The sequence below is a fragment of the Panthera tigris genome, chromosome A3 (assembly GCF_018350195.1).
Source record: "Panthera tigris isolate Pti1 chromosome A3, P.tigris_Pti1_mat1.1, whole genome shotgun sequence".
Classification (NCBI taxonomy): domain Eukaryota; kingdom Metazoa; phylum Chordata; class Mammalia; order Carnivora; family Felidae; genus Panthera; species Panthera tigris.
This window is the reverse complement of record NC_056662.1, coordinates 127,929,202-127,956,475: the sequence shown is the minus strand read 5'-3', so window position 1 is coordinate 127,956,475 and position 27,274 is coordinate 127,929,202. Positions and strand designations below refer to the sequence as shown.

The window sequence follows — 27,274 nt, the reverse complement described above, 5'->3', positions numbered from 1 at the left end:
CGAGCAAGTAAACGTAAGTAAGCGAACAGTGAGAGACACCAACACTCATATTCTAAGAAGGTCCCTTAACTCAAGTAACTGATCCACACACCGCACACACTTTGCTCCTTGCACACAGAGCTGGGTGGGGTGGACGCTCCCCAGTGTGGTACCTTCTGTTTACTGGCTCCCATGAAATAACTGCGGCACCCGGCAAGGAACAAGAGAGAACTGCAAATAAATGAATGCAGGGACACATCGATGGTATTGCAGGAGTGTAGAAAGAAGTGTGACTTTTCTTCAAATAATTAACAGAATTAAATTCTATGAAAAGTTCCTGCAAGTGAAATCATTTCGAGGTGCATACAATTCCAATCTCAAGTCTGAACTTTTGACAAATGCTAAGAACCTCTTTGTGGCTGCTCGTGAATGTATGCAACCCAGAATCTCTTCCTCAGGTTCATTTATCAGTAAAAACCTGGGTGCATCTCACTATAATGAGGCAGGAATGACAGCTATGAAGTCTTAAGCAGAACCTGAGCTGGCCTCGAGAAAGACCGCAGTGGGACAGTGGATCCGCCGTGCTGCCCGCTGACCAGGGCTGTTGGCAGGGCTCAGCGTCGCGGCACACGATGTTCATGCTTTGGGGGCACTCGGCAAACGTCTGATGATTTACTCTGTCCCACAGAGCACGAAGACTAAGAAGAAGTCAGATTCTATTTGCTTTAGTGGGCTTTCTCTTTTTTTTCCTTTCATTTTCTGTGCTTAAAAATACTGTGAAATCGCTAGGTAATACCAAAGAGCTCAATGCAGTCTGAATATCTGATACTGCTGAGTATACATGAAGCTTTTACACAGCTGCAGCTGGACTGTGATCGAGGAGCAATTTAAACAAACAAATAAAATCTTCTAAAATACTCCAACACTTTTGGAGGAAATCTTTCTTCCTTTTTGAGTAGCGTGCAGAGGAATTCCTCATTAATTATCTGTTTTCTGAGTGGATTTATTTCTGCACGTCCTTCTGAGAATCACTAATATGCCGGTTCACACCCGTGGGTCATTCCTGTCAGGAAACTGTTTAAAGGTATAGGAAGGCAGGGAACAGGAGAGGGAATGAGGCCAAGGCAGAGAGAAGGAGACAGAAAAGGCGAGAAAACTGAGGGAGGTAACGCCTGAAGACCTTGCTACATGAAGTTCAGTCCCTGGACGGAGGAGCACTAGGGAGCTGGTTACAAATGTAGAATTTCAGGCCCCCCCAGACCTACTCTAGTAAAGTCTGTATTTTAATAAGACCCGCAGGCAATTCCAGGGCACGATGGCATCTGAGAGGTGCTACCTCACTCACTGTCCACTGCAGGCTCTTTAATGTCAGAAGCAGATGAGATATGGTGACAGAAATTCATAGCATGTCGTTAGCTGGGCGACCCCGGAAAAATAACAAAACCTGTCTGAGCATCATTTCCTAATCTATAAAATGGAGACAACAATAATAGAATAGGGTGGTTGTAAGGATTTGGTGAGTTGCTGAGAGCCATTCCGGGGATCTTGCCACTGACTGATAGATGCTCGTTAGCTTTTTGTTTTTAAACGCATGATGATATTTTCTTAATTCCGGGTTTACCAAATATATTGTTTTAGAAAAATATTCTTTTAGTTATTGGAGGCTTTTAAAATCCATTTTTCTTAAGCAATCTAATCAATTAATTCTTAAACAGGAAATTTGGATCCTATTCTTAAAATATGTTATAGGCATACATAAAAAATGGGAGAAAACATACTCATCAATTTAATGTGCACGAGCCTCTCAATAATTAATTACCCTAAACTCGTCTTCAATTGTAGAGGTTGTACACGATTTTTGACACTATTTCAAATTCTTGCGATACTCTCCCCTGATGTCCGGAGGCAAGAATGCGGTGAAACTGGAAAGGAAGTCTGTCTGTCCAGACACTCCACTGGTGGCCTGTCTGGGTGTGGTGGCTGTGGTGGCTGACACTTAGCACAGGCGAAAGAGGAGGGAAAGAGGGCTTTACGAATGGGGCAGAAGCCGCGGGTCAATGGCAAATCATACTTGTACCAACATAAGGAGTCAAAGGAGGACGTACCCATGACGGCATAAAACCCAACACGTGGTTGTAGCCATGACTCTCCGTACACGGTCTGCCTGCCAGGACACTATGGGATGGCGTATGCCTAACCTAAGAGCACGTGAATGTGTGTGACAGCTGACCGTGTGCACAGAAAGAGGTGACTGGCTCTCTAAACATGCCAAGGAGGGCAGTGGATGTTCAAGTTTGGGGGCGGGGACCGAGGGAGGCTGATGGTATGTCCCTGAAATACCCAGGCCTGGTGTGGCCTCCTGGGGGTCAGGCAGTCAGGTCAGGCTAAGTAGTGAGTGACTGAGAGGGTTACTTCAAAAGGGTCCAAGTCCCCATGTCGCTCCAAAGACCCCCACTGAGAGCTACGTGGAAAGGAGGGACTCCCCCATGGGACGCTGCCGGGCAGAGTTTTGGGAAGAGAAACTGAAGCCAAGGATTCGGGTTTAAAATCCTTGTGGATCCAAAAACTACTTGTCAGGAATAAAAGTTATGACTTTGTCTTTCTTCTTCTTCTTCTTTTTTAAGAAAAAAGAAATTGTTCACTGAAGTTTTTCTGTTGCAAAGACTTTGTTATTCTGTGTCTCTGGAATAAAAAAAGTACGATCTCGTTCTGTTTCTCCATTCCCCGATGTCTTCCTCTTTGGAAATCAAAGCTAAAAGAAAAAAAAATAGTCTGTATGCAAGACACCCGAGTTGGATTCCTGTGTATCTGTGGCCGGAAACCCGCTAAGAAAAATACTGCCTTCTGATCCCTCTGCGACGTGTCCCCTGGAAGGGGCTTAGTGCCCTTCCAGATCCCTGTCATCCCGCGAGGCCAGGCTCCGGGGCGTCCTGCCCTGAGAGCAGCTGTGCTCTGACAGGAGCGGCCGGCAGCGAAGGGGCGGCCGGGCAGGTGCGAGGAGGCGCACGTCTGGAAGGGGGCTGAGGGTCTCCCACGCGGCGTCTCTGCTCTGCCGCATCTGCAACGGTTCTGGTAGTTTCCTCAGCCCGGAGTACCGTCACCCTCCTCCTCGTCCTCACAGACTCACATTTCACAGACCAGGCCCAACGTGGCCCCTCGTGTATCCTGCTCTGACCTCCCCAGGCAGAATAAACTGCTCCCTCTACTGTGCTCTCTGTCCAGCACCTGCCCCTCCAGAGTGTGGTAACCAGGGCTGGGGGAGGGGCACGGGGGGCTCGTCGCCCCTGCAAGACTGAGCTTCTGAGGTTGGGGGTTATTTCCTCCCCGTATCTTACTCCTCATGACTCAGCACATGGTGCACATGTAGGTCACTTCATTTCTCTTTAGAACGAGAGGTAAATCGGCCCCTGCTGTGGCTTCCTTCTTACTGAAAGACCCACGAGCAAAGGGGATCAGAACAAGCGTGTGAGGCAAAAGGCTGAGTCAGTAGAGGCCCCTAACTGCCGTGTTCTCCCACTGTGACCAGTATGGCTTATCCTCTGTCTTCCACTCAAGCCTCGGGCACAGAGCAATGCATGGAAATAGGCTGCAAAGGCATCTGAGAGCTGAATTACGACTCAGAGCCTGGCTGGGATCCTGGTTCCATCTCCCAGGCCTACGACTGGGGGCAAGGCCTCCTCCGAAAATGGCAACAGCGTACGCAACCATCAGAAATAATATTCAGGGAAGTTACAAAGACCAATGGGAAGACTCACAATAGCAAGCAAATAAAAAAAGAACAGGAAGTGTTTATACGTTTTGATTGAAGCTATATAAAAATACATCTGTACCTGCACAATAACTAGAAGGTAATGTACAAATAAAAACAATTACAATACTCAATGAACTATGAGGAGTTTTTGCAAATATTTCTTCATTGGTATTATTATATCATATTTCCTATTAAAAAAAAAAAAAAACGAAGGGGCGCCTGGGTGGCTCAGTCAGTTAAGCATCCGACTCTTGATCTCAGCTCAGACCTTAATTTCAGGGTTCTGAGTTCAAGCCCCATACTGGGAAACCTATAGGAAGGAAAGGAAAGGAGAGGGGAGGGGAGGGGAGAAAAAAGAAAACTGAGGGGCGCCTGGCTGGCTCAGTCAGTAGAGCATATAACTCTTGATCTCAGGTTTGTGAGTTCAAGTGCCATATTGGATAGAGAGATTTTGTTAAAACAAACAAACAAACAAACAAACAAACAAAAACAACATAAAAAAAGGAATTGGGGCCCGGCCTTACAGGGATGACATGAGTAAAAGCCACAGGAAAGAGGTCTGTAAACTCTGGTGAATATATAACCACCCACTTGATGCTGTTAACCCTGTCACTGCCACTGGACCTAAATGAAAAATTCTTTCTAAAAATGGCATTACAGACACACATCTTTCTAGACTCATAAAACCTGTACACTCATAGTCCTCCGACAAGACAGACCTAACATGTATAAAGCTCTAAGAAATATATAAACATTCTAGAAATTTCCATACTTCACTCAGTCCAGCTAACCTCTCGGAGATGTGAACCCCTCTCTCCTAAGAAGCTCAGAGCAGCTCCCTCTCCTGGCCTCACTCAAGAGGTGGCGAGAAGAAACCATACTCTCCGGGCAGAGGGGGCTCTGGAGAGAAGGGCGGTGTCCTGCTGGAGGTGAGGAGTGAGAGGGCAGCTGCGAAACTGTGTCTCCAGATGGAGAGCCTCGTAGTGACAAAGTTCTCAGCAATTCCTTCCGAAAACACCTGGCAAGACTGCTTCCTCTAGGCAGTTTCATAAATATGGATATTCACAATAATTCTAAGATCCTGCGGCGTGCCACGAAGTGAGACACGCGAGCCGTTCTAGGCTTACCCCTTGTCCACGCTGGCGTGGACGGCTGCGACAACACCTTCCAGGACCTGGAGGGGGTCCCTGGGCCCACCGAGCTCAGCGCTGTCTCCGCTGCGAAGGGAGAGAGAAAGAACCAGTTCAGAAGGGGGCTCTGGGCTCAGCAAGCAGCACGGCGTTCGCACTCAGAGCCCAGCTGGGCTGTGGCAGTGCGCGCTGCCGGCTCCCAGCCACGCGGGCTGCATGTGGTGTGCGAGGGCACTGAGCCCTACACGACGTGCCAAAGGTGTGGAAATGAAATGTCTTCTGCCTTTAAGACGCTCACGGTCTCATATGTGCTTGTTTTGCTGGCAAGAAAATACAATCTACCTGCCTTCTGTCCTCCAGAAAACAGTCAATGGACATTATTATACGTGTGCATTAAATACATAATCATCCAAATTCTCCAGCTGGACTTAAAAAAACCCTAATATTTACGTGACACTCACTAGGCACAAGACACCGTTGAATGCTGTACGCACACATCTACTGTTTAATCCCCAACAGCCCACAAGGTAGGTACTATTATTATGCCCATTTTACGAGCGCATATATCTGGGACTCTAGTAAATTTTGAAAAAAAGCAACAGAAGACAAGTTTTAGCTGAGTGTTCTGAATAATTTCAGCAGTAGGACTTAAATCAACTGCTGGATTCAGTTCTTTACACGCCTTTGTTATTTCATATCTACCAAATTCTACTAACTTTCTAAAAGGTGAACGTTATGGATGTTGTCAGTAGCAATTTCTTTTCCTTTGAAAAGGAGGTAGCTGAACTTCTGAAGTTCCCTCTCCTCCCACTACTGAAAGATTTAATTCACATTTATTGAATATCTTCTGTGTGCTAAGCATAACATTTACTAGGTAAGAACCAAATCTTAGTAAGTGGAGCTGGGTGCAGGGAAGGAGAGAGAAGTGTAATTTCTGTCACAATTTTATAAGGGTAAAAAATATCACATATTTTCATTATCTACAAAAATAGGCAATTTTTAGGAAATAAATTCATCAAAGCACCGATTTTTCAAAATGTTTTGTTTTTCTGAGGTTCATCTATATTTTGATTTAAGAAACACTAAAAAGATAGCTATGAATCAAAAGGTGCAAAATGTGACCAACAAGTATCTGTCATCAATGAAAAGAGGAAAGGGGCGCCTGGGTGGCTCAGTCAGTTAAGCATCTGACTTCGACTCAGATCATGACCTCGAGGTCTGTGAGTTTGAGTCCCGTGTCGGGCTCTGTGCTGACAGCTCAGAGCCTGGAGCCTGCTTCCGATTCTGTGTCTCCCTCTCTCTCTGCCCCTCCCCTGCTCGTGCTCTGTCTCTCTCAAAAATAAATAAACACTAAAAAAAAAAAAAAAAAAAAGAAAAGAAAAGAAAACAGGAAAGTGGGTGGCTCTTATAACCACCACCACCACCAAAACATAATAAGCTAATAACAGAACACTGCTTTATTAACTTGACATTTGTTATTTCTTAAAAAGTGTTATATTTTATTTCTCTATCTCTATCTCTGTCTCTGTCTCTCTCTAAAAATTACCAGATACCTCAGATCATTAAAAGGTGAAAACTGTTATGAGGCTGGGGTAATTAAACTGATAAAGGCTCATTTGATTTCAGTTCAGCTGTGGAAAACTGACATGCATTTAATCAAAAAGTTCCTCAAGAGCAATGCAGAATTACAAAGAATGCTTAAAAGGAGAATACATTAAGCACAACCAAATCTTTCAGCCTAATTGCATTATTCACAGAAAGCACTTCATGCCTCATTCTTCTCTTAGCTTAACTTTCCCCCTTTTCTAACCCTCCCGGATGCATTCCCACGAAGACACCCGCATACTGACATAAAGCTAGAATTTCTCAATTGTTGGTTTCAAGCCATTAACTGCAGGTAAATAAAACTCTAAGAGACTTAACAGATGTCTAACTTCTTCAGTATACGATTAACCTTGCCTTGTGTATACTTCGAAAGAAGCTTCTGGGAGCCATTTTGCAAGCTCTGAAAAGAAGTGTGAGTAGAAAAGTCAGGATGTGTACATCCACCGGGGGTCACATGATGACCTGACATTTAGCTACCTGCTAATCTTGGCCCTTCCCTTACTTCAAGAATTATTTGGGGATGGGGATGATGGCGGGAGTGGGGGGGAGCGGCAAGAGGGTTTAACCAGAAGTTAATTTCAGGGTGGGTTACACACAATACCAACGGGGAAACATTTTCATGGTTCTCCACTCTTAAGATATTTTAAGACACAAGACTTTGAGAAATCTGATAATAACCTCTCACTTTTATGAAGTACTTCATAGTGAATAAAATGCCTCTATATCCATGATCGTATTTTTACCCTCGTGACTGTGAAACAAGTGCCACTACTGGCAAACTATCGCCTCGGCTTTCCGGGGACTCTTTTCTGGCTTACCTCAGGGCAGAAACTATTCTCCTCACTGCATTCTGTACTACGTCCTTGGGCGAGATGTCGAGAGGGCCCACGGCCACCTGCAGCAGCTTCTGGATCATTCTCAGAGGCAGGCCATCTAGACACATGGCCACAGCTTGATCGTGAACCTTCCCCTTTTCTGATCGGGACAGATCATACAGGCGACTGTATTTCTGCAGCGCTTCCTGAAAAGATAAGGGGCACAACACCTAAACATCAAGTAGAAATAAGGTGTGGCCACATGTACAGAGTGAAGCAGATTTAGACGACTCTCAAACCAAACACACTCGAACTACAAAGGCCACACGGAAGGAGATGTAGTGGTTTTCAAGAGCTTGGGCTTCCCGGACACCAGGCTGGAGTACAAATCCTTGCTTTTTCGCATTTATTAGTTGATGAGCCTTCAGGACCTGCAAAATGAGGATGATGACAGAGATTCTTGGGAAGAGAGGGTGTTGTGAATGTTACATGAGAGCATATAAGAGCCAGGCCTTTAGCACAATGTCAGACACAAAGTGAAACTCATGAAGTCTGAGTTTCTTGATTATTATTACTGTGATTATTATTATAACCACATAACAGCTCTGATCTGCACAAACCCAGGTAGTACACGTGTGTTACCTAATTTAATGCTTAGAGTGAGCCTGCAAAGAGTTTTAATTAGCTCCGTTTTACCAAAAAGTAAATTGAAAACCAAAGATGTTAAGTAACATGCCCAAAGGCACACGGGGATGTTCAGGGGGACTAGGATCAGAATCCAAAAGACTGCATCTCCCCACCCCCATGCCACACAGCCTGCCCCTCTTCGATAATATCTGTAAAAATTAACGTGACAACAAATAGTTTATGAAATGGGCCACAAACTACTGTTTTTCACCATACCAAATGTGGTCACTTAGTGTTTAGAATGCTTTCCAGGTTCTTTATAAGCTTCTCGGGTAACCTAGAATGCACTGTTTTGCCTTTCAGAACCACCATGTAAAAATCCGTTAACTGGACAGTTGATGATACTGAAGAAATACTGTTCATGTTTTGATTGTGGTAATGTTGCAGTGGTTGTGTTCACATGTATCCTTTGAGAAAAAGAGAAGGAAATATTTACGGATAAAATGAAATGATGACCAGGATTTTGTTGAAAATAATCCACAGGAGTGGGGAGAGGGTGGGGGAGGTAGGCATGAGATGACGGGTCACATTCTGATGACTGTTGATGCTGGGAGTTGGGCGCATGACATTTCGTTTTACTCTTCTCCCCACTGTGAGACTTCTGATAACAGAAAATGCCCGTGAGTTCAACAGAACAGTTACTCAGGTCCCTGCTGAGCAAGAGGGAACTGAGGCGCCACAGGATCAAAACCTCGAGTTTAGACCGCGCTAACGTAGGGTGTGGGGGATCTTCTTTCACTGGGTGTAGAATTAAAGAGGTGAAAGTTAAAGCCTGAACTCAAAAGGGACAAATGTATGGGGATAAAGGTTACTTCCAGTGTTTGCTATGAGAGGTACTCTAATAAAATCAAATAGGGTCCAATTTAGGAACCAGAAGAGTATCCTATTATGGACCATCCACGGTCTGACTGAATAGCGTTTGCAAGCAGTCATTTGGTACCTTTAAATCTCAGCCTATTTGAAACAAACAGCTGTTTTTGTTAATAACCCCCCTGGCCCCATAGACGTGATTCAAGTCACTGAAAGATAATACTTGTTCCAAGGACAGTAATGACAATTCTCCAGATTTGAATATAGCATACTTAATTAAAAAACTAAGCAAGACAAGTATGTACATTTTTATACTAATCAGCATAATCATTTTAACTTGGAGGAATTCAAATTTTACCCTAGTTCTTATAATTATGGATTACAGTACTCTACACGTCAGTAAGATAAAATCAAGATTGGAAAAGCCGATTTGTTCCCTGCAAAGGCTTCTATCTGGCTTGCACATCATTTAATGTTATTCATTACGCAGGTGAATAGCACTGAAAAATACAAAATGAAATAAAACTGCTATCAAACTTTTGAATTCTGCTCATTATCTTTTCCACGAGGGTTTGCATTTATGCGTCTCCTACATATTTTGAAATCTTCCATTTGTTCATTATCTGAACTGCTCTCCATTGACCGATCTTTCTAGTCAGGAATATTTCTTTACAAGCCAAGAATACGATTCAATCAATATGTAAGGTTTTAGAAAAATAAAAGAGGAGATTAGTGGCCACTTACAGGTTCATTTACCGTAACATTAATGGGGCAAATGAAATATTGCTTTTATATCTAAACATTGTTTTTACCTATATGAATCCATTTACTTATTGATCTGTCAACTTCTCAGTTATGGAAAAGAACAGCTTAAACTCCCTCGGCTGTAACAATACAGAAGAAAAACTAGAAAAGCTACAGAGGGTTCCCCTGTGTTGTCCTAACACCCTGTCCTAACTGCCTCAAGAATCATCCTGGGCAGGGGGCTCCTGACTCTCACGAGAGTATTTTCTGAGACACCATGAGGGTCTCAACTAGAAACCATGTAGGAACAATTGTATCAGCCAAAAAAATGCATATCGATAAAATTAGCTTGGAAACAGAAAACATAAACAGGATAGGGCGTATAATTTTAAAAAATCTGAAGCAGGCATGGATGGCTCTTTCTGGACTTTTTGGAAAATTCGGGGGAAAAAAAAATCTATCATTTTTCAGTTGGAGAGCAAAACACCTACCGGCTAGAAGCAGGGCTTGCAAACCACGGTCCCCATCCTTTCTCAGCCTCGGTGACCACTCCCTCCCCCAGGCACCCATCCTGGGCCATACCCCCCCCCCCCCCGGGGTGCCCATCCCCCACCCCAACCACCTTCTGTCCCTCAATCCCATTAAGTGGCCCCAAATCCTCTTCAAAGAACCGCAAACCTGCAAATGGGAGTCCACAATCAAGAGGTGATGAAGAGGCTAGAGGATAAAGGGTTGAGGGACATTTGCCAGGACATCTGCAAGACTGAAACCCCTATCAACACCACTAATACGGCTCTAAAGGATGAATGTAAGCCCTACTGAGGTTGCCAGAGGGAGTGAGCATGGAGAAGAAGTTTTCCCTTCATTACCTGCTCACTATTCCTCAGAGAAACAAGGAAGCTGTGGTTGAGGGTTTCCAGGTGAGCAAGAGATTTCTCCAGATGGCCCCGGGCATCCGCATAGGTGATTTTAGAGTCACTAGCTTCTTGAATGTCATCTTCTGAACTTCTTTTCCGCGGCTTTTCAATAAAATGCTGGACTGCCTGGACAGCCTTTCTAGTCATCTCTTTGCGTGCTTCCACGGACAGCTTCAACACAAAAAGGTATTGAACGGCAGTGAGACAAACCGGCCCTGCGTCTGTATTCAATACGGTATTAATAAGGTGTATTTAATAAGGTATTAGCGAAGCAAAGAGAACAAGAGTGAAACGTTGATATACAACTTTAATTGGTGTCTAGGACTTTTGTTGTATTAGTTTTTCTTCTGTGAGGAGAACAACAGTGAGGTGCCATATGCACTATTAAGGCAGTAAATACAGATTTTTTTTTAATGCTAAAATGCAAAAGTAGGTGGTGTTATGATGAAACTGGCATTCAGATAGATTACTGGTTACAAGGCAGAAATGAGGAGTCATTTCTACAGTTACAATTCCCAGTTTCAATCATTTATTACAAGGAAATGATTAAAAAGAAGAAAATTGTATAGGCATAATGATTTCAACTGGAATAATACTCTAAAATCTCAAAAGCAACCTAATTGCCTGGTAATAACAGAAATGGTAACTAACTTATGATAAATTACTAGATAGAACATTATGCAGCCGTTAAAATTAGATATAAAATCAGTATTAGCAATTTGGAAAGTGCTTAACATAAAATGTTGAATTTTAGGAATCAGAAATCATAAAACTGTCTACACCATGCTCGTATTAAAATCCGAACGAAACCTGTACGGCTGAACAGAAATACATACACACACACACAGACAGACACCAGTGCCAGTGACTGTTATGTTAGGGTTATGAGCAATTTTGTTCTCAATTTTGTCAATTTTCTATACTAATGTATTCATTCAATTGCTCACTAAGTATTTGAGTTGTGACACGCGAAAGTCACTTTCTTAGGTATGCAAGAGTTGTCTTTTTCTCATAATATTAAAAATATCAAGCTTGCTTGGCCTCAAGTCTAAACGTAACCCATCTTGATGGACGCACCACAGGCTGGTGAGCCACGCTGGGCTTTTTGAGGCCCCGCTGATTTGCGCTGCTTTGGGTCTTAGATTTAGCCTCATGTCAACTACTCAAGCACATTTTTACTACAGACTTAAAAGGGCTCCGTGTTGACTTAAATAAATAAAATAAAAAACAGATGAGGAGTCTTAGGACAAAATCTTATCTTTATTTTCTTTCTCAACATCAGGTACCCTGTGTGTCTGGTTATTCTGAAAAATACCAGACATCAACATAGCATCTGCGACCACACCAGGAGGCAAACCCCGCTCAACCCTCCCCACCAGCTGCCTCCAAGTCACTCTGTGTAGAATTCATGTGGCATAATGAGGACAGCTGACATTTTCTTCGGTCTATACAAATATGGGTAAAAAGGAACTTTAGGAAAGTACTATTTCCACTGAACTGTAATTAAGTGTGTGCTTTGCAAATGCAGCTTCAAGTAAGTTTTGTGGCCACACTGCTACCCCCAAGCACCTTGGCATACAACAACATCAGAAGCGACTACTGACCATAAGTATCAGTTCATCATTCTCCTCCCTTGCATACCCTGTGAACTCTTTTCTGTGGTTGAGAAGTACAAGATCACAGAACTTGTGTTTAGTTCAACAGCCCTCCTTACTTTCCCCCATCATATGGATGGAAGGACTGAGCCCTGGGGAGGTTCTGTGATATGGTGGGGTTCCTCGCATGAGTGCAAAAAGGAAAAGCCAGAAGGCAGGGGCCTTGGTCATGGATCTGGTGCTCCCCTTTCACTGCACATCACACAGCCTCCACTTTGCCATTTCTACCCCCTCACGGGCTCTGACAGAGCGTATGATGGGTGCACACTGGCCGAATGATCAACAGAAGGAAAGACAAATGAGAAAATGGCCTAGAGAGTCCTTCCTTTCCACTCACTCCTATCTGCTTCCCCAAGAAACACGGGCTTGGGGAATGTTTGGATATCCAGCGGGCCAAATGTCTATGCTCTCCCAGCCCATCAAAGGGCGTGGAAGGTTTCCACAACAGACTGGCAAGAGAGTAGGAACAGGACAGGCAATTCCCCTGTGCGGAAAGCAGCGTCCTGAGAGAAACAACTGGTCTCTGTGCCCTGGGAGGAGTCCAGACGCCATCTTTGTTGTCCGAAGTCGGCCTTGTCAGTGTCAACCACCCCTGGAATAGTTGGTAAGTGTAGGGGGAGCACTAACCTCACAAAACCCGTGTTTAATTTTTACTACCGGGGTGACACTTGACCACAGGCTTCAAGCCTTCGTTTCTTCATGCATAAAATGCAAAAAAAAGTCATCCGCCACACAATGTCATTCTGACCATTTAAATGAGAGAATATGCAAAACAATCAGCAAAATGCCTTACCCATATAGTAGGAAACTCAGGAAATCGAGGCTCAATTCTAATTTGACCAACTGATACACCACCCAGGCCGTCATCTACCTGTTAGGTTTTTATCTTCCTAGTAAATGTGCCACGTAATCTCTTTTAGAAAAACCTTTTCATAAGCTCCGCAAGTTCCTTGGCATGGCAGCCCGAGGACTCTCCCAAGCTGGCCCCAAGCTACCCCTCCAGCCTCGCAATGTAACCGTAGCCCACACTCTAGGCTCCACACGCGGAAGCTTTTCTTCATTCCCCGGTGTCAACTGGTATCTTATCTCAGTGAAACACTGTCTCTTCTCTTCTTTGCAGGCCAAATGCCCGGTCATGACTCAACACCGAGATACACACAAGTCACCCTGGACTCGGTTTCTTCAGCCTCAACAGCTGGTCCACTGGCAGGCCGTCTGCCCCAACAACCAAGTGCATACTCCATGCTTACATGTGTGTGGACCCCAGCTGCCCAGCAGTACTGAGCACAGGCCTCACACTGACCTCCGTGCTTTCCTAGAATCTGCTATGGAACCGCCACAGAACAGCCAGTAGAGGCGAGTGAATTCTCTAGGAGTTTGAGTTGTTTGACCTCATCACCAGTCTCCTCAGAAAAGTACCTCCCCCCGTTATTCTTAATGATCTTTCAAAATAAGTAAATAACCACGGTTACTAAGAATACAGCGTGTGAACAAATGTAAACGTAAGTTAATTTTCCTGAGGGAGCCGGGGCCTGTACAAGACGCAGAATGATATAAGATGCAAAGGCTTTTACTTGCCTGGGCACTGTGCTTGATTGGATATTTAAGCTTTTCACTCTTTGTGAGAACAGGTTCATCGCTGAAAGTCTCTAGGGTGAGGGGCGCCTGGGTGGCTCAGTCCGTTCAGCGTCTGACTTTGGCTCAGGTCATGATCTCACAGTCTGTGAGTTTGAGCCCCGCATCAGGCTCTGTGCTGACAGCTCAGAGTCTGGAGCTTGTTTCAGATTCTGTGTTTCCCTATCTCTCTGCTCCTACCCCATTCGTACTCTCTCTCTCTCAAAAATAAACATTAAAAAAATTTTTTTAAAAAAGACTATAGGGTGAGATTAAATACAAGTTTCACACTGAGTAAGTCTATTAGACTTATTTTGCTTAAACTCTTCCATGATAGAAGAAATAAGTAGTAAAAGAAAAAAAAAAAAAGATAGACAAATGTACCGGAAAGAAAAATCACAATTTCTTCACTGACCCTAGCAGCCACAAGGTACTTCTGTTCCTAACCTTCTATTCTGAAGCCCACGGCATTAACACATCACTCATACACATATTTCTATAATTAGAAAGCAAAGATTTTGTAAAACTATCCCCTGACAGCAATTAGTAACTACTTACTATTTAAGACACTGTGGGTTGTATAAAATAAAGTTAATTGTTCTAGCACTCAGTAAGTATGTACTGTGCATCTATTTCGTAGGCCCTGTGGAAAAACAGGAGCCAGGCTCAGAGAAATCACATTTAGTACAGGAGACAAGCTGGTGGGAAGGGGTTGAAATCTAGGAGTCATCCCCAACATCCCTGAATCTCACTGGGTCTACCTTTGAAATATATCCGTCTACCCAATTCCCACCACGTTCACCGTCACCGCTCAGTTCTAGGCCACATCACCCCTCTTGTACTGCAATGGTTCTAACAGGTCTCCGGATGAGGCAGAGAGTGCAGCAGTCAGCAGACACAAGGATTCCGTGGATTCTACCGCATTTGCCAATCCCCCTGCAGCTAGGATGAGTCGTGTTGCAGGCAACGGAATCTGAGCAGAGGTGACACGTTTCTTTTCTGAGCCAAGGCAACGTATAACCCACGTGCGTCATTATCCAGTCTCCCTTCTTCCCCAGCCGCGGCAGAGAGTGCTGGTCCCAGATGGCACCAATACAAGATGGCAGAGCTCCCATGAGCCTGGATCCTACGTGACTTTGTGGTAGACAGCCCTCTGCAGTCTCTTACTGGATTGGGAGCACAAGGGAATATTAACCTTGGTTGTGTTAAGCCACTGTGATCCTGGGGCTAACCGGGTACTCCAGCATTACCCAGTCGCACAGTGATGTTTTAGAAACATAAATCTGATCACGTCACTCCTCTGCTCAAAACTATTTAACGGCTTCCTAATTTACGACAAATAAAATCCAGCCTTCAATGCCCTATGAAGCCCTATGATTTGTTCTTCACCCCACCCTATCTGTCTAACCCTACTTCCTTCCTTTTTCTACACTCCTGCTCCGCTCCAGGCAGACTGGCCTCTGTGTAGTCCGTCAGCGGACTTTCCACATGTGGGTTCCTCCGCTTGCGATGTTCTCCTCCAGGCATCCTCACGGCTGGTTCCTGAGGTTCACTCAGGACTCGGCACCGATGCTGCCTCATCAGAGAGGCCTCCTCTGGCCACTCTACGAAAGCCAGTGGTGCTCTCTCTGTCCTTACTCTGTGTTCGTTCTTCTTCATAACTGACACCCTGTCTTTCCATCTGCTGGCTGCCTCCCTGTCATTTACATTCCTAGAGCCCCAAACCCAGAATGGTGGCTCATACGGAACAACTGCCCAATATGTTGAATGTACAAGTGGGCGAATGACAACATTTTATCTATTTATTTTTAATGTTTATTTTTGAGAGACAGAGAGAGACAGAGTGCGAGCAGGGGAGGTGCAGAGAGGGAGGGAGACACAGAATCTGAAGCAGGCTCCAGGCTCTGAGCTGTCAGCACAGAGCCCGATGCAGGGCTTGAACTCGTGAACCACAAGATCACTGCCTGAGCCAAAGTTGGATACCTAACCGACTGAGCCACCCAGGCACCCCTTGCCAGAGAATGGGAACACATTGCCAGAGAATCTTACTTCAAAGAAAAATATGAAAATGCAGATATCTGAGGAAAAAACATCATCCTTTCTCAAGCCTCCCCTCATCTGTCCTTCCAGAATCTGTTCAGAGTTCACACATCTGGAAGCGTCCCCTGACATCACCTGTTCTCCGGATCATAAACCGCTCATAGGCGCTCTTAAAGCACTCTACGTTCATCCGCATCGAAGGACATATCACACCACATTCACATCGTTGGGTTACTTTTACATCTCCTTGACTAAACAAGGAAATCCTTTCAGGGTAGAAACTGTGCTTTTTAAAATCTCCGTGTTTCCTGGCACCTAATTCAATGCTCCGCACATTGTAGACAGACAAAAAACAGCTGTTAGATTACTCAACTCTGATCAACACGGTAGCTGGGGCTGGGGGAGAGCCTTCAGAGGAGCAACGAAATGACATGTTCTCAATACGTCCCTAGAAACCTGTGGTCCAGAATGGGGCCAAAAGGCTCCGATTTACCGCGGCGTCCTGTTCCTGTGAGAGGGCCTTCGGAGACTAAAACTGCAAAAGGATATTTTAAAGGACTTGAACAACAACAAAAAAACCCGTGATCGGATGTGTGCCATCAGGACAATGCCACTTGTGGCAATCGGAAGCCACGCAGGAAGAGACACCGGGACATTAAACCCGTGGCGACCTTGAGCGTATGCACTGGATGCACACCCGGTGAACACACGGTGTACGTGTGCTTTGGGCCGGGTGCTGGCAGCACAGATAAAATTAGATCAGGTCCCTGCCCCCGGGTACGGTCAAGTCCAGTTTGAAACACAGAGAGACAAAAGACGTCACAGAGCAGCACGGTTGTTACAAAACTGCAATAGGGTATCTAGGAGACGGTGCACAGGCCTCGGAAGGGGCGCTCCGGCCGACCGGAAGTGAGTCTTCCGAAGGCGGCCACTGCCAAGGCCGGCCTCTGCGGTGCGTAGGCGTAAAGACAGGCCACGCATCCCGAGGGGTCAGCAGGTCGAAGGGGCAAGTGGGGAACCCGGGAGTCGGCTGGCTCGGCTGGAATCCGGGGTGCACGCAGAGGTCTGCCGGGGAATGAGGAAGAGCCGGGCAGGCGGGGGGCACACGGAGGGGCCCGCTCGCCAGGCTGGCCGGACGGCTCTCTATCGCCGACTGGGGAGCGGGGGGGGGGGGGGGGGGGGGAGCTGAGGCAGAAGTCGACACAATCAGTGCTATCATTTTCAGGTAATGGCTTGATTCAAAATTCACCAAGACAACTCTCCTCATCTGCACGTACCTGAAGGCCGATAAACCTTGCAGAGCAGAGACCGTTTGCTTTCTTTTTAAAATGAACGCAGCGTGGTTTTGAAGATAAGGCTGGTGTTTAGGAAATGGCAGGTGACTCAAGAAAACCCAGTTGCTACTTCCAGTCAGCTGGAAAAACCAGCGTCTGCATATACTGTTCACGTTGCTAATAGTAACTATATAAGATGATGGAAAAATCAAGGGCAAAATTCCTCACTTTTCTTTTTTTTAACATCACAGCAAATATGACAGATGGAAGAAAACCTCTGGCTGATAACGGACAGACCTATAGCCTCTCTTTTCAGGTCCCCATTTAAAACCTCCTGTACTTTGAGGTGCCTGGGTGACTCTGTTGAGTGTCCGATTTCGGCTCAGGTCACCATCTTGTGGTTCGTGAGTTCAAGTCCCGCGTCGGGCTCTGTGCTGACGGTTCAGAGCCTGGAGCCTGCTTCTGATTCTGTGTCTCCCTCTCTCCCTGCCCCTCTCCCACTCGCTAGAGCTGGTCTTGGCACAGGGGATACAAAGGCAAATTAAGACACAATCTCTACCTCTGAAGAACATACATCGTACCGGGAAAGCCAAACACAAAATAAGCACTTCTAAAATGTAACAAGTATAAAACTAAGCATGGGGGGTGTATCAAGAAAAAAACCGTCGGTCTCGGCAAGGCAGGAAAGTCTTTACAAAGGAGGTAACATCTGAACCAGAACTTGAAGGATGAGCAAGAATTCACCTGGATGAAGCGGGTGGGGTAGATTTCAGGCAGAGACAGCAGCATAGGGACTTTAAAGAAAGGCTTTTATAAACGAGAATGTTCTGCGGCTGTGACTCTAGAACTCCTGAGGGATCGAATATCTTCCCCCCACAACCAGCGGCTCACTACCTCAAAGAATCTCAGGGAGGTGGATGGTGGGTACAGAGCACCAGCCAATAGTGAATCTGGGAAAGGAGGAAGAAGTGTTTTTGAAAACAAGTGGTCCCAGGACTTCGATGCTCCCCGGCTCCCCCACAACCCCATCCCCACAAAACACTAGACACTACCTCCTCTAGCGTCACTCCTGCACGAGACCTGGACGGTCACTGTTCGAGGGGTGAGGAAAAGCCCACGGTGGTGTCCACGGAGAGTCTGTGGGTGCTTGGGCAGCAGACCGTCCTGCAGGGGAACAGATGCAGAGGAGGGCTGGGCTCCCCAGGGGGGCCACGGTGAGGAGCTTACACATTCTCCTCGAGGCCAGTGAGCCGCACACAAAGTTCTTCTGAAGGGTATGCCGGGGCAGAGAGTGTTAAGGGAATCAGTTTCTCAATCTTCACCTTCTCTAAACCCTCTGTCCTAAACCTGATCTGGAGAACACTCTGGAAGTCAGGATGTCAACCTTATTTCTCTTTCTCGACTCTCCTTTCACAGAGGCCTTCCTCCACTTACATAAGAAAGACATGCACCACATTTTTCCTGAATCTGACTCTCCCGCATGGACCTGGAATCTACAAAGTTCCAGACCACCAAACAAGGGACAGCTGAAAATCCTGGTGTGTGACAGGCCTCCGACAACTGGATAATGAATGTCTTTTTGCACACAGCACGGTTTCCCCTTCTTTTGCTTTCAACAAAATTTATGAAAGATTTAATGGAGTTGTCAGTTGATAAAGCCTTAAAAATAATTTTTAACAACAGATTGACAAAGCTCCTTCCCCATCTACTGTGAACAAGGTTTTTAAATATTCCTATCTCTGAAAATGTAAAAGGGAAAGAGCTGATGTTGAAGGCAATCTCAATCTAGCCATAACTAGTGCTCATCAAAGGGCACATAAACTAATTAAGAAGCAATATTTAAAGCCCTAAGCATCTCATTAAGAGGTACATTTTAAATACACTTTTAATGCTATGATAAGTTCTTATGGATCAAAGTTAACACATTTATGTTGTTTTCATCAAATGTATGGCTGAAACAATAATACAGAAAAAAAGTTTTAAAAAAATCTCAGAGTGCTTTGGTCACAAGAAAAACTTTACATGTTAATTTCTCTCTCTATAATTCTTTTTGATGCAGAGAAAGGACTTGTAAGTATAAAGACGTATACTTTTAAGTATAAAAACACTGCACTGGCACAAAACAACTCAGTGTGTTTATTCACCAACTCCCAGACTCCTTCACTAAGAGACCTGAGCAGACTACTGTGAGATCTAGCAGTTTATGTCTCTGTCTCTAGGATGACCAAAGTCTTTTTTAATGTTTTTTTGTTTGTTTGTTTGTTTTGAGAGAAAGAAGGACAGTATGAGCCGGGGAGGGGCAGAGAGAGAAAAGACGACACAGAATCTGAGGCAGGCTCCAGGCTCCGAGCTGTCAGCACAGAGCTGGATGCGGGGCTCAAACTCACAAACCGCCGAGATCATGACCTGAGCCTACCTGACCCGACTGAGCCACCCAGCACCCTTAAGATGACCAAAGTCTCTCTTAAGATTGTTTCCTGAGAAAGCTCAAAACTGCCAGTAGAATCTACTGTTTATTTCAATCAAACCCAGAGATAGGCTGATAGGCCCCTGAACCCTTCTTGGAGCAGTGACTTTAGAAAGCTTGCCATTGTAAATCCTCTCTCTGCCGCTTTGAGACGTAAATCTGGAAGCTTCTCTTTAAAACACAGACATCCAAGGAGACATCCAAGGAGGTGGTCCATGCTCCCAACCCCGTGGCAGGGTCGGGGCACAGCGTCAGCGAGCCCCTGCTCCACCCTGCACACTCTCTTCCGTCAAAAAGACACAAGGAGTTGTTTCCCTTCTGGGTACGCGTCAATTAGCAAAGAGAGAGCGGCCCAGTTCTAGAAACCAGCCCCTGAGGGCCTTTCCTTTAGCACACCCCAGCGTTTAGTCTCTTGCCTTTCATTTCAGAGAAGCTGAGCTCAATTAACACGGGCTGTCCTCCCTGCGGCAATAGTTACCGCCAAATGAAATCTGTCTTGGGGCGCCTGGGTGGCTCAGTTGGTTAAGCATCCGTCTCCTGGTTTCGGCTCAGGTCATGATCTCATGGGTTCGTGGGTTCGGGCCCCGCGTCAGACCCCACGTCAGGCTCCGTGCTGAAGGTGTGGAGCCTATTTGGGAATCAATCTCCCTCCTTCCCTCCCTCTCTCTCTCTCTCTCTCTCTCTCTGCCCTTCTCCAACTCACACCATCTCTCTCTCTCTCTCAAAATAAATGAATAAACTTAAAAAAGAAATCAGTCTTTATTGCCTTTACCTAGTGCCCTTTATTTCTTGTTGACAAAAAAAACAGAGTACAAGTCATTGGAAAAGAACACGACCTTTCTAACGCCAGAGATGTGCTTGTTCTTGTACTTTTTAAAGGGACCATGGTAGTTATCAAATCGCTGTGTGATTTGTAGATGACTCTGGACACAAACAGAGCTACCTGACAGTTTTACTTTAATGCCAACATTTAAAATATAGAAAATTACATCCTCCTTTGTACCCATTTAAAATTATGATTAAAAAAATCTTAGATAGCAAGTGCTAGGGTCTGAATGTTTGTGTCTCCTCAAAATTCAGATATTCAGATATTGAAATCCCATCCCCCAAAGGTGGGGCCTGGGGGGGAGGTGGTACTTCAGTCACAAGGGTGAAGCCCTGGTTAAAGGGATTAATTAGCGCCGTATAAAAGAGGCTCCAGAAACCATAAAAGACTCTTAAAAACTGAGAGAGTAAACTGAGGGTTGATGGCGGGTGGGAGGGGAGGGTGGGTGATGGGCATTGAAGGGGGCACCTGTTGGGATGAGCACTGGATGTTGTATGGAAACCAATCTGACAATACATTTCATATTTAAAAAAAAATAAATAATAATAAAAATAAAAAGAGGCTCCAGAGAGCTCCCTGCCCCTTCACTATGCGAGGACACAGGAAGAAGGTGCCAACCGTGAGCCAGAAAGAGAGCTCTCACCAGAACTCGACCATGCCCGTGCCTTTATCTTGGACGCTATTTCCCTGAGGTGTGATTTTTAGACCACGCGCATTGAAATAACTGAGCGCTACTGCAAAAGTGAGAATCCCCGAGCCCTTGCTAGACTTACAACTCTCTCCGTGGAGTTAGGGAAGGCACTGGCACCGGTGGAAAGAAATCTTTCCTTTGCACAAGCTTCCCCAGGTTAATTCTAATGGCAAAGGAAGCGTGCGACCTCTTACTGTAAGCTCTGGGGACTTTAAACTTCTGAAGGACCCAATCAACTGGCTGATGGAGAATGTGGGATGGCTGGAGGTGGCTTCTGGGATGGCAGCTGAGGGACAGGAAGGAGGTCACTGCAAGAGTCCAGACAGGTGGGGAGAGTGGGGCAGGGGGAGACGAAAGAAGGTGGCAGTTCTGGATTTAGACGACATTTGTAACAGAACTAAGGGATACCAACACCCTGTCCTGGGCTAGGTGCCCAAGGATGTGCTTCCCCTGGTATATGTAGCCAGGTGCCTATCAGCTGACCCAGCGGCTTCCAAACCCTTTTGTCTAAGACCCAGAGTAAGAAACACACTACATACCAAAACTCATTGTCTGTATCTATACACGCATATATTAAAAGCAAACAAAAGTTTCCCGAAACAATACAACCCCTACTCTGGTGGGACGCATACTGACATTTGCTGATGTTAATCTACATACTAGTCTTTTTTGGTTTGATTGTTTTTAATACCGATCACAACACTTAATTACAGGCCGCACTAATGGGTCATAACTCAGTCTGTAAAACACCTGCAAATCCGCTCCAGCGACAACAGCTCCAGAGACAACAGGACGGTTTGCAGGGGCCAGCAAACATGGAGGCTACAAAGTATCAAAGTTGCCTAAGTTATATTGAACTGACTTCATTAAAGGAGAAATTACTTTATGTTTTACTGATGGCATAACATTAATTTCTGTGTGGACGCTGAATGCTGCACAGATGTTTTATTTCTAAGTCTGCTTTCCTTATTAGATTATGAGATCCATCAGAGCAGGGCCCATATCTTCTTCATTTTTTATTCCCAATGCTTAGATAGCATTTTAAGCACCGTTTTTAAGTTACAAATATAAAATATTATGACATAGTATCTTAAATATTATGCAACAGAAAATGAAAAATGAGAAGTCTTAACAATTTTGCTTTAATATAGTTAACCAGATATTCAACCACAAAAATAAGAAGGCATGTCTTGTCACATTCGGCTATATACTTCACAGAAAATCAATGTTATAACTTTGCCTTTTTGCTTTAACCATCAATTGCTTATATAATAAAAATGAATGATGCAGGACACAGAGGCCACTTTATCTCTGCCTTTTGCCTTGTAAAATAACCACAGAAATATTATTCTTCAGCAAGTGTGAACAGTCCTATCTTTTTTACTATTCACGTTCAGTGGTGACATAAGCTTCTCCATTCCTAAGTTTTTCAATAGCTTGAAGGTCACTTTTATCTTAATAGGGAAAGACGTGAAGAATGCTAGAAATGAGATGAGACATTACCGCAATTGGTAACGAATGCTACCGTCCACCCCTGTTGTGCGTATACAGGTTTTAGCAAGCTCTGAAAGCACACGTTCACACTTTCATTTAAAAACCTTTTCCTATCATGTAATTATTAAGATCACTTTACATAGAGCCACTAAATGTATATCAAAACCAAATGTAAATTTGAAAATCCAGATCTTAATCCAACACTTACAACTACACAGGGTCATTTAAAACCAAAACTGTGGCTAGAGTTTTCAAATTGGACCCAAAAGAAATCAATGGGTATTTTTTGTTGTTGTTTTGTTTTGTTTTTACCTTCTAGGTAAGAATAAAATAGAGCGATAAATAAAAGCAGAGGGGAACCGACTAATACCGCGTACCTACTTGCACCCAGATCTTTATAAGGGTTATTTTATTTAATCCTCACAATAGCTACACGTGAACATGTTCCAGATATCGTGGGCATCTTCCTGATATCCACTCGAAAGCACGTGTACCAAGAGCTGACCGTGCAGTCTGCAAAGGACCCACTCAGTGCTGCTCTGGGGAGACTTCAGGTAGATCATTCAGGGGACCCCACCCCTCTCACCACAGTGATTATTAGTGCAGGTAAATCCAGATCAAAGCCAGTCAGGACCTGGCATACCAGGGCCACAGGGGTTGGTTCGGGGGTGATCTTACCAGCGTAAACTTAAAATTTCTGTGTGGTGTCTGTGGGGAGCCTGCTCACTCGATCTGCCTGGATGTAAATTAGGAAACAGCGTAGCCCCAGTTACTTCCAGCCATCACACTGAAGCAAAGAACCTTACGATGAAGCTAACACCGTAAGACAGCGGGGGGAAAAGAGATGGAAAGAAATTGGCTCCTTGATGACCACTCACTGCTGGGTCAGACGACCCTGAAGTCAGCCCCACCTCTGCACCTTTCAGTTCATCAGCCAGTAAATTTTCTGGTCAATTAAGCCAGTTTAATTGGATTTTTTACTTGTGTCTAAAAACATTCAAAACTTAATCTGTATATATATAGTAGTGATTATTGTTCTCCATTATACAGTGAGGAAAACTCGGAAGATAGAGTAATTTTCCGAAGGCCCAGCCAGATGGCAACTCAGGAAATCTGACTATAAACTTGCCTCTTTCTCCATCACCATGCTACCATCAAAAGAACTTAAGATGCGTCTAAGATCCATCAACACATCAACATTCAATTCAACATGTTGAGAAGCCACATTATTAACGTATGACACTTTTCAAATTCCTGGGTCAGTGGTGATTTAAACTTGCTTTTCTCTGTTCTCCTCCTGAGAATTTTTGACATCCGCTGATCAGTGGCATCAATGTCTTATAGTCTTTAGACAGAGACGTGGCATTAAATATCCCTCATCAGACCAGGTATACTGGACAAAAACTGGTTATGCTCTGATTAAGGAACTCTGCTAGGTGATTCAGTGAAGACAAAGAAAAATAAGGTTATATAGTATGTGGAATTTCCTCACAGGATGTTTAGAAAAATGCGCTACAAAAACAAATACATGCAGCACATATGCCAATACTACAATAATGATCACAAGTCAGGTGAGTCTGGTGTTAATGCCTTACCCTGGTCCGTCACCATCACCCAAAAGACACTGCAATGACTATCAACAAAACCAAAAGGCAACTTACTGAATGGGAGAAGATATCTGTATATGATTTATCTGATAAGGGGTTAATAGCGAAAGTATATGAAGAAGTCAGACAATTAAACACCAAAAAATCACAGATAATCTCATTAAAAAACAGGCAGGGTACCTGAACAGACATTTCTCCAAAGAACATATACAGATGGCCAACAGACACATGAAAAGATGCTTATTAGTAATCATCAGGAAAATGAAAAACAAAACCACATGAGATACCACCTTATGCCTGTCAGAATGGCTAGTATCAAAGAGACAATAAATAACAAGCGTCCAAGAAGATGTGAAGAAAAGGAAACCCTCATGTACAACTGATGGAAATGTAAACTGGTGAAGCCACCGTGGAAAACAGCATGGAGGTTCCTCAAAAAATTAAAAATAGAGATACCATATGATCCAGCAATTCTACTGCTATTCACCCAAGAAAAACAAAAACATTAATTTGAAAGGATATATGTACCCCTATGTTTGCTGCAGCATTATCTACAATAGCCAAGATATGGAAGCAACCCCAGTGCCCACTGATAGATGAATGGACAAAGATGTGTTATATACACCCAACAGAATATTACTCAGCCATAAAAAAGAATGAGGTCTTGCCATTTGTGACAACATGGATGGACCCAGAGGGTGCTATGCTGTGTGAAAAAAAATCAGAGAAAAACAAATTACCATATGGAATCTAAAAAACAAAACAAACAACACTGAAACAGACCCATAAATACAGAGAACTGGAAGTTGCTGGGGGGTGGGGGGTGGGGCAGGTATTAGGCAAAATAGGTAAAAGGGATCAAGAGCTACAAACTTCCAGGTATGAAATATGTAAGTCATGGGGATGAAAAGTATAGCACAAGAAATACAGTCAATAATAATGCAGCAACTCTGTATGGTGACAGATGGTAACTATACTTACCGTGGTGAGCACTGTTATCATGTACAAAATGGCCGAATCATTGTGTTATACACCTGAAACTAACAGAACATGGTATGTCGACTATACTTCAATTTAAAAAAAGGAAAAAAGATGCTGCATGGTTTCACATTGGAGTTTCCCTGTCCCCAGGCTGCTGCCATAGGTTCCTTCTCCAATCGTCACCAAACTGATCTTTCTTTTTTGTTAAGTTTATTATTTAGAGAGAGAGAGAGAGCGCGTGCGCACTTGTGCATGTGTGAGCCAAGCGGGGGGAGGGGCAGAGAGAGAGGAGACAGAGAGTCCCAAGCAGGCTCCGAGCTGCCAGAGCAGAGCTTGAGGTGGGGCTCGATCTCACCGTTTGTGAGATCGTGACCTGAGCCAAAATCGAGTTGGACCCTGAGCCACCCAGGTGTCCCCAAAGTGATCTTTCTAAAGTGAGAATCTAACAGCATCACTACCCGGCTTAAAATTTATGTCTGATCCATGACCAGGACAAAATATAAACTCTTTAGTCAGGTATGTGAGAGTTTTCATTACCAGGCCCTGCCTTATCGCTATAGCCTCATTCTTACCCTTTCATTCGTACCATATTTCTTGTAGTTTACTGAAGGTACTAGGTTTCTGGGTTTTTTGTTTGTTTGTTTATGCCTTTATGACAACTACTATATCTGTCTGGAGTGTTCCTCCCCTTCTAAGCTTTCCCTCCATGGTACTCATGACAAAATATCCTCATTTATTAAGACTCGACTCGAAGACTCTTCTTCTCTGGGGCCTTTCCTGGCTATACCCCAGCCCTACTGACCATGTCTACCTTGCTTCTTCCACATCACGAATCACATATATCAAATCATCAATCACGAACCTATCACAAATGTATCCGTTGACCTCTTTCTCTGTGAAGAGTACCTCCAGCTGTCAAGTAGACAAAAACAACCAGTATCCCGAGGTGGGCGTAATGACACTGGATCTTCCCACCGGTACCAAGGCTCAGAAAAAGCAGTAGGCAATAGCTCAGAAGAGGGGGTGTGGCTTTTTATTCCAAATTCCTTTGCTGCACAGGCTGGAGAAAGTATTCGTAGAAGAGCGATTAGGAGGTAAATCCGTTTACACATTTAAGCAGTACTAAAATGAGAGAACGGAGTTTACAGGATGAACAAAGAATGGAGAAGTCAAGAGAAGCCACGGCACTGAGGAATTACAACCGCACAAGACGCGGTTCGGAACTGGGGAGTCGGCCGGGGAAGAGCATTTCAGTAGGGACGGTATTTTCAGACTTCTCCACGGCTTTATTTTCATGGTAAAACATGCTCTGGCATTTGCGGCACATGATTCTGAGGTGGCTTCTTTATTCCCGTGTCATCCCCACGACTTCCACCCGCTGCGGATTCAGAGCCTGCGGCCTTCCCTGCAAGGGGCGTGCCTTCCTTCTTGCACTTCCTAACGGGGAGGCCTGCAGGGGCCCCAGGAACACATTCTTCCGGCTCCGTGTCCCGCCAGACTCGTCTTCGGGAGCAGGGGCACCATCATTTATGATTGGACGGGCCAATTTTCAATCTCTGTCACTAATTATTACTTTAGCCAATTTGAAGTAATTTTCCCAGCACAAACAGAATGCGTTTTCAGTTTGCCAGTCAGGCCAATAATTATGATCGCCCCAGATGGGCTTCCTGCAGCCAAATTTTTCAGGCAAGGGAGATAACAGAAAGCGAGATTTTGGGAGCAGGCCTCTATGTAAATCCTGACTTTGCCACTTTTAGCTCACAAGACACTGGGAGCTGTTATTCAACTTCCCTGAGCCTTCATTTTCTTTTCTGTAAAAACGGTGATAAAGCATTTACTTCCCAGGGCTGGCTGGACAATTCACAGAGGAACATTACCATCAACATTGTCTTCTTTCTCTTCTGGCATCTGTTTGGAAGGCTGGATGTGAAGAGGTAAGTGAAGGCAACTGGTCCACCCATACCAGTACTCGGCCCGGAGGATTATGGGTAGACTTTTGGAAGGGAATATCAGTTCCCCTTATTGTTGGGGGGGTGATGAGGACACTGACTGATGTTTAAGGGCCAACTTTTAGACTTCTGCATGTCCCAATATCCACGGCAAATGCACGTCCACAATCCTCCTTTGAGGAAGCAGCCAAAAGGAGCCTGTTAAAAATAGGTCATCTGCTTGGCTTCATAATCTGAG

At 44.6% G+C, this 27,274-nt stretch overlaps 1 protein-coding gene and 1 long non-coding RNA gene across 7 annotated transcripts in view; one reads left to right on the top strand and one right to left on the bottom strand.

The window, feature by feature from the left end:
* NBAS (NBAS subunit of NRZ tethering complex) overlaps positions 1 to 27,274 on the bottom strand; it is a 328,450-nt gene that overhangs the window by 42,895 nt on the left and 258,281 nt on the right. For all 5 annotated transcript variants that reach the window (XM_042982471.1, XM_042982472.1, XM_007080697.3 and 2 more), the window contains 3 exons: positions 10,391 to 10,609; positions 7,284 to 7,486; positions 4,858 to 4,947 (listed from right to left, as the gene is read on the bottom strand). In XM_042982471.1, the coding sequence (XP_042838405.1) occupies positions 4,858 to 4,947; positions 7,284 to 7,486; positions 10,391 to 10,609 (512 nt within the window). The remainder of the gene's footprint in view (positions 1 to 4,857; positions 4,948 to 7,283; positions 7,487 to 10,390; positions 10,610 to 27,274) is intronic.
* LOC122237434 lies at positions 16,637 to 18,616 on the top strand. 2 transcript variants are annotated; one of them, XR_006215999.1, is made up of 3 exons: positions 16,637 to 16,810; positions 16,973 to 17,125; positions 18,438 to 18,616. It is a non-coding gene; the product is annotated as an uncharacterized LOC122237434 (long non-coding RNA). The 2 variants fall into 2 exon arrangements; XR_006216000.1 differs by lacking the exon at positions 18,438 to 18,616 and adding an exon at positions 17,273 to 17,404.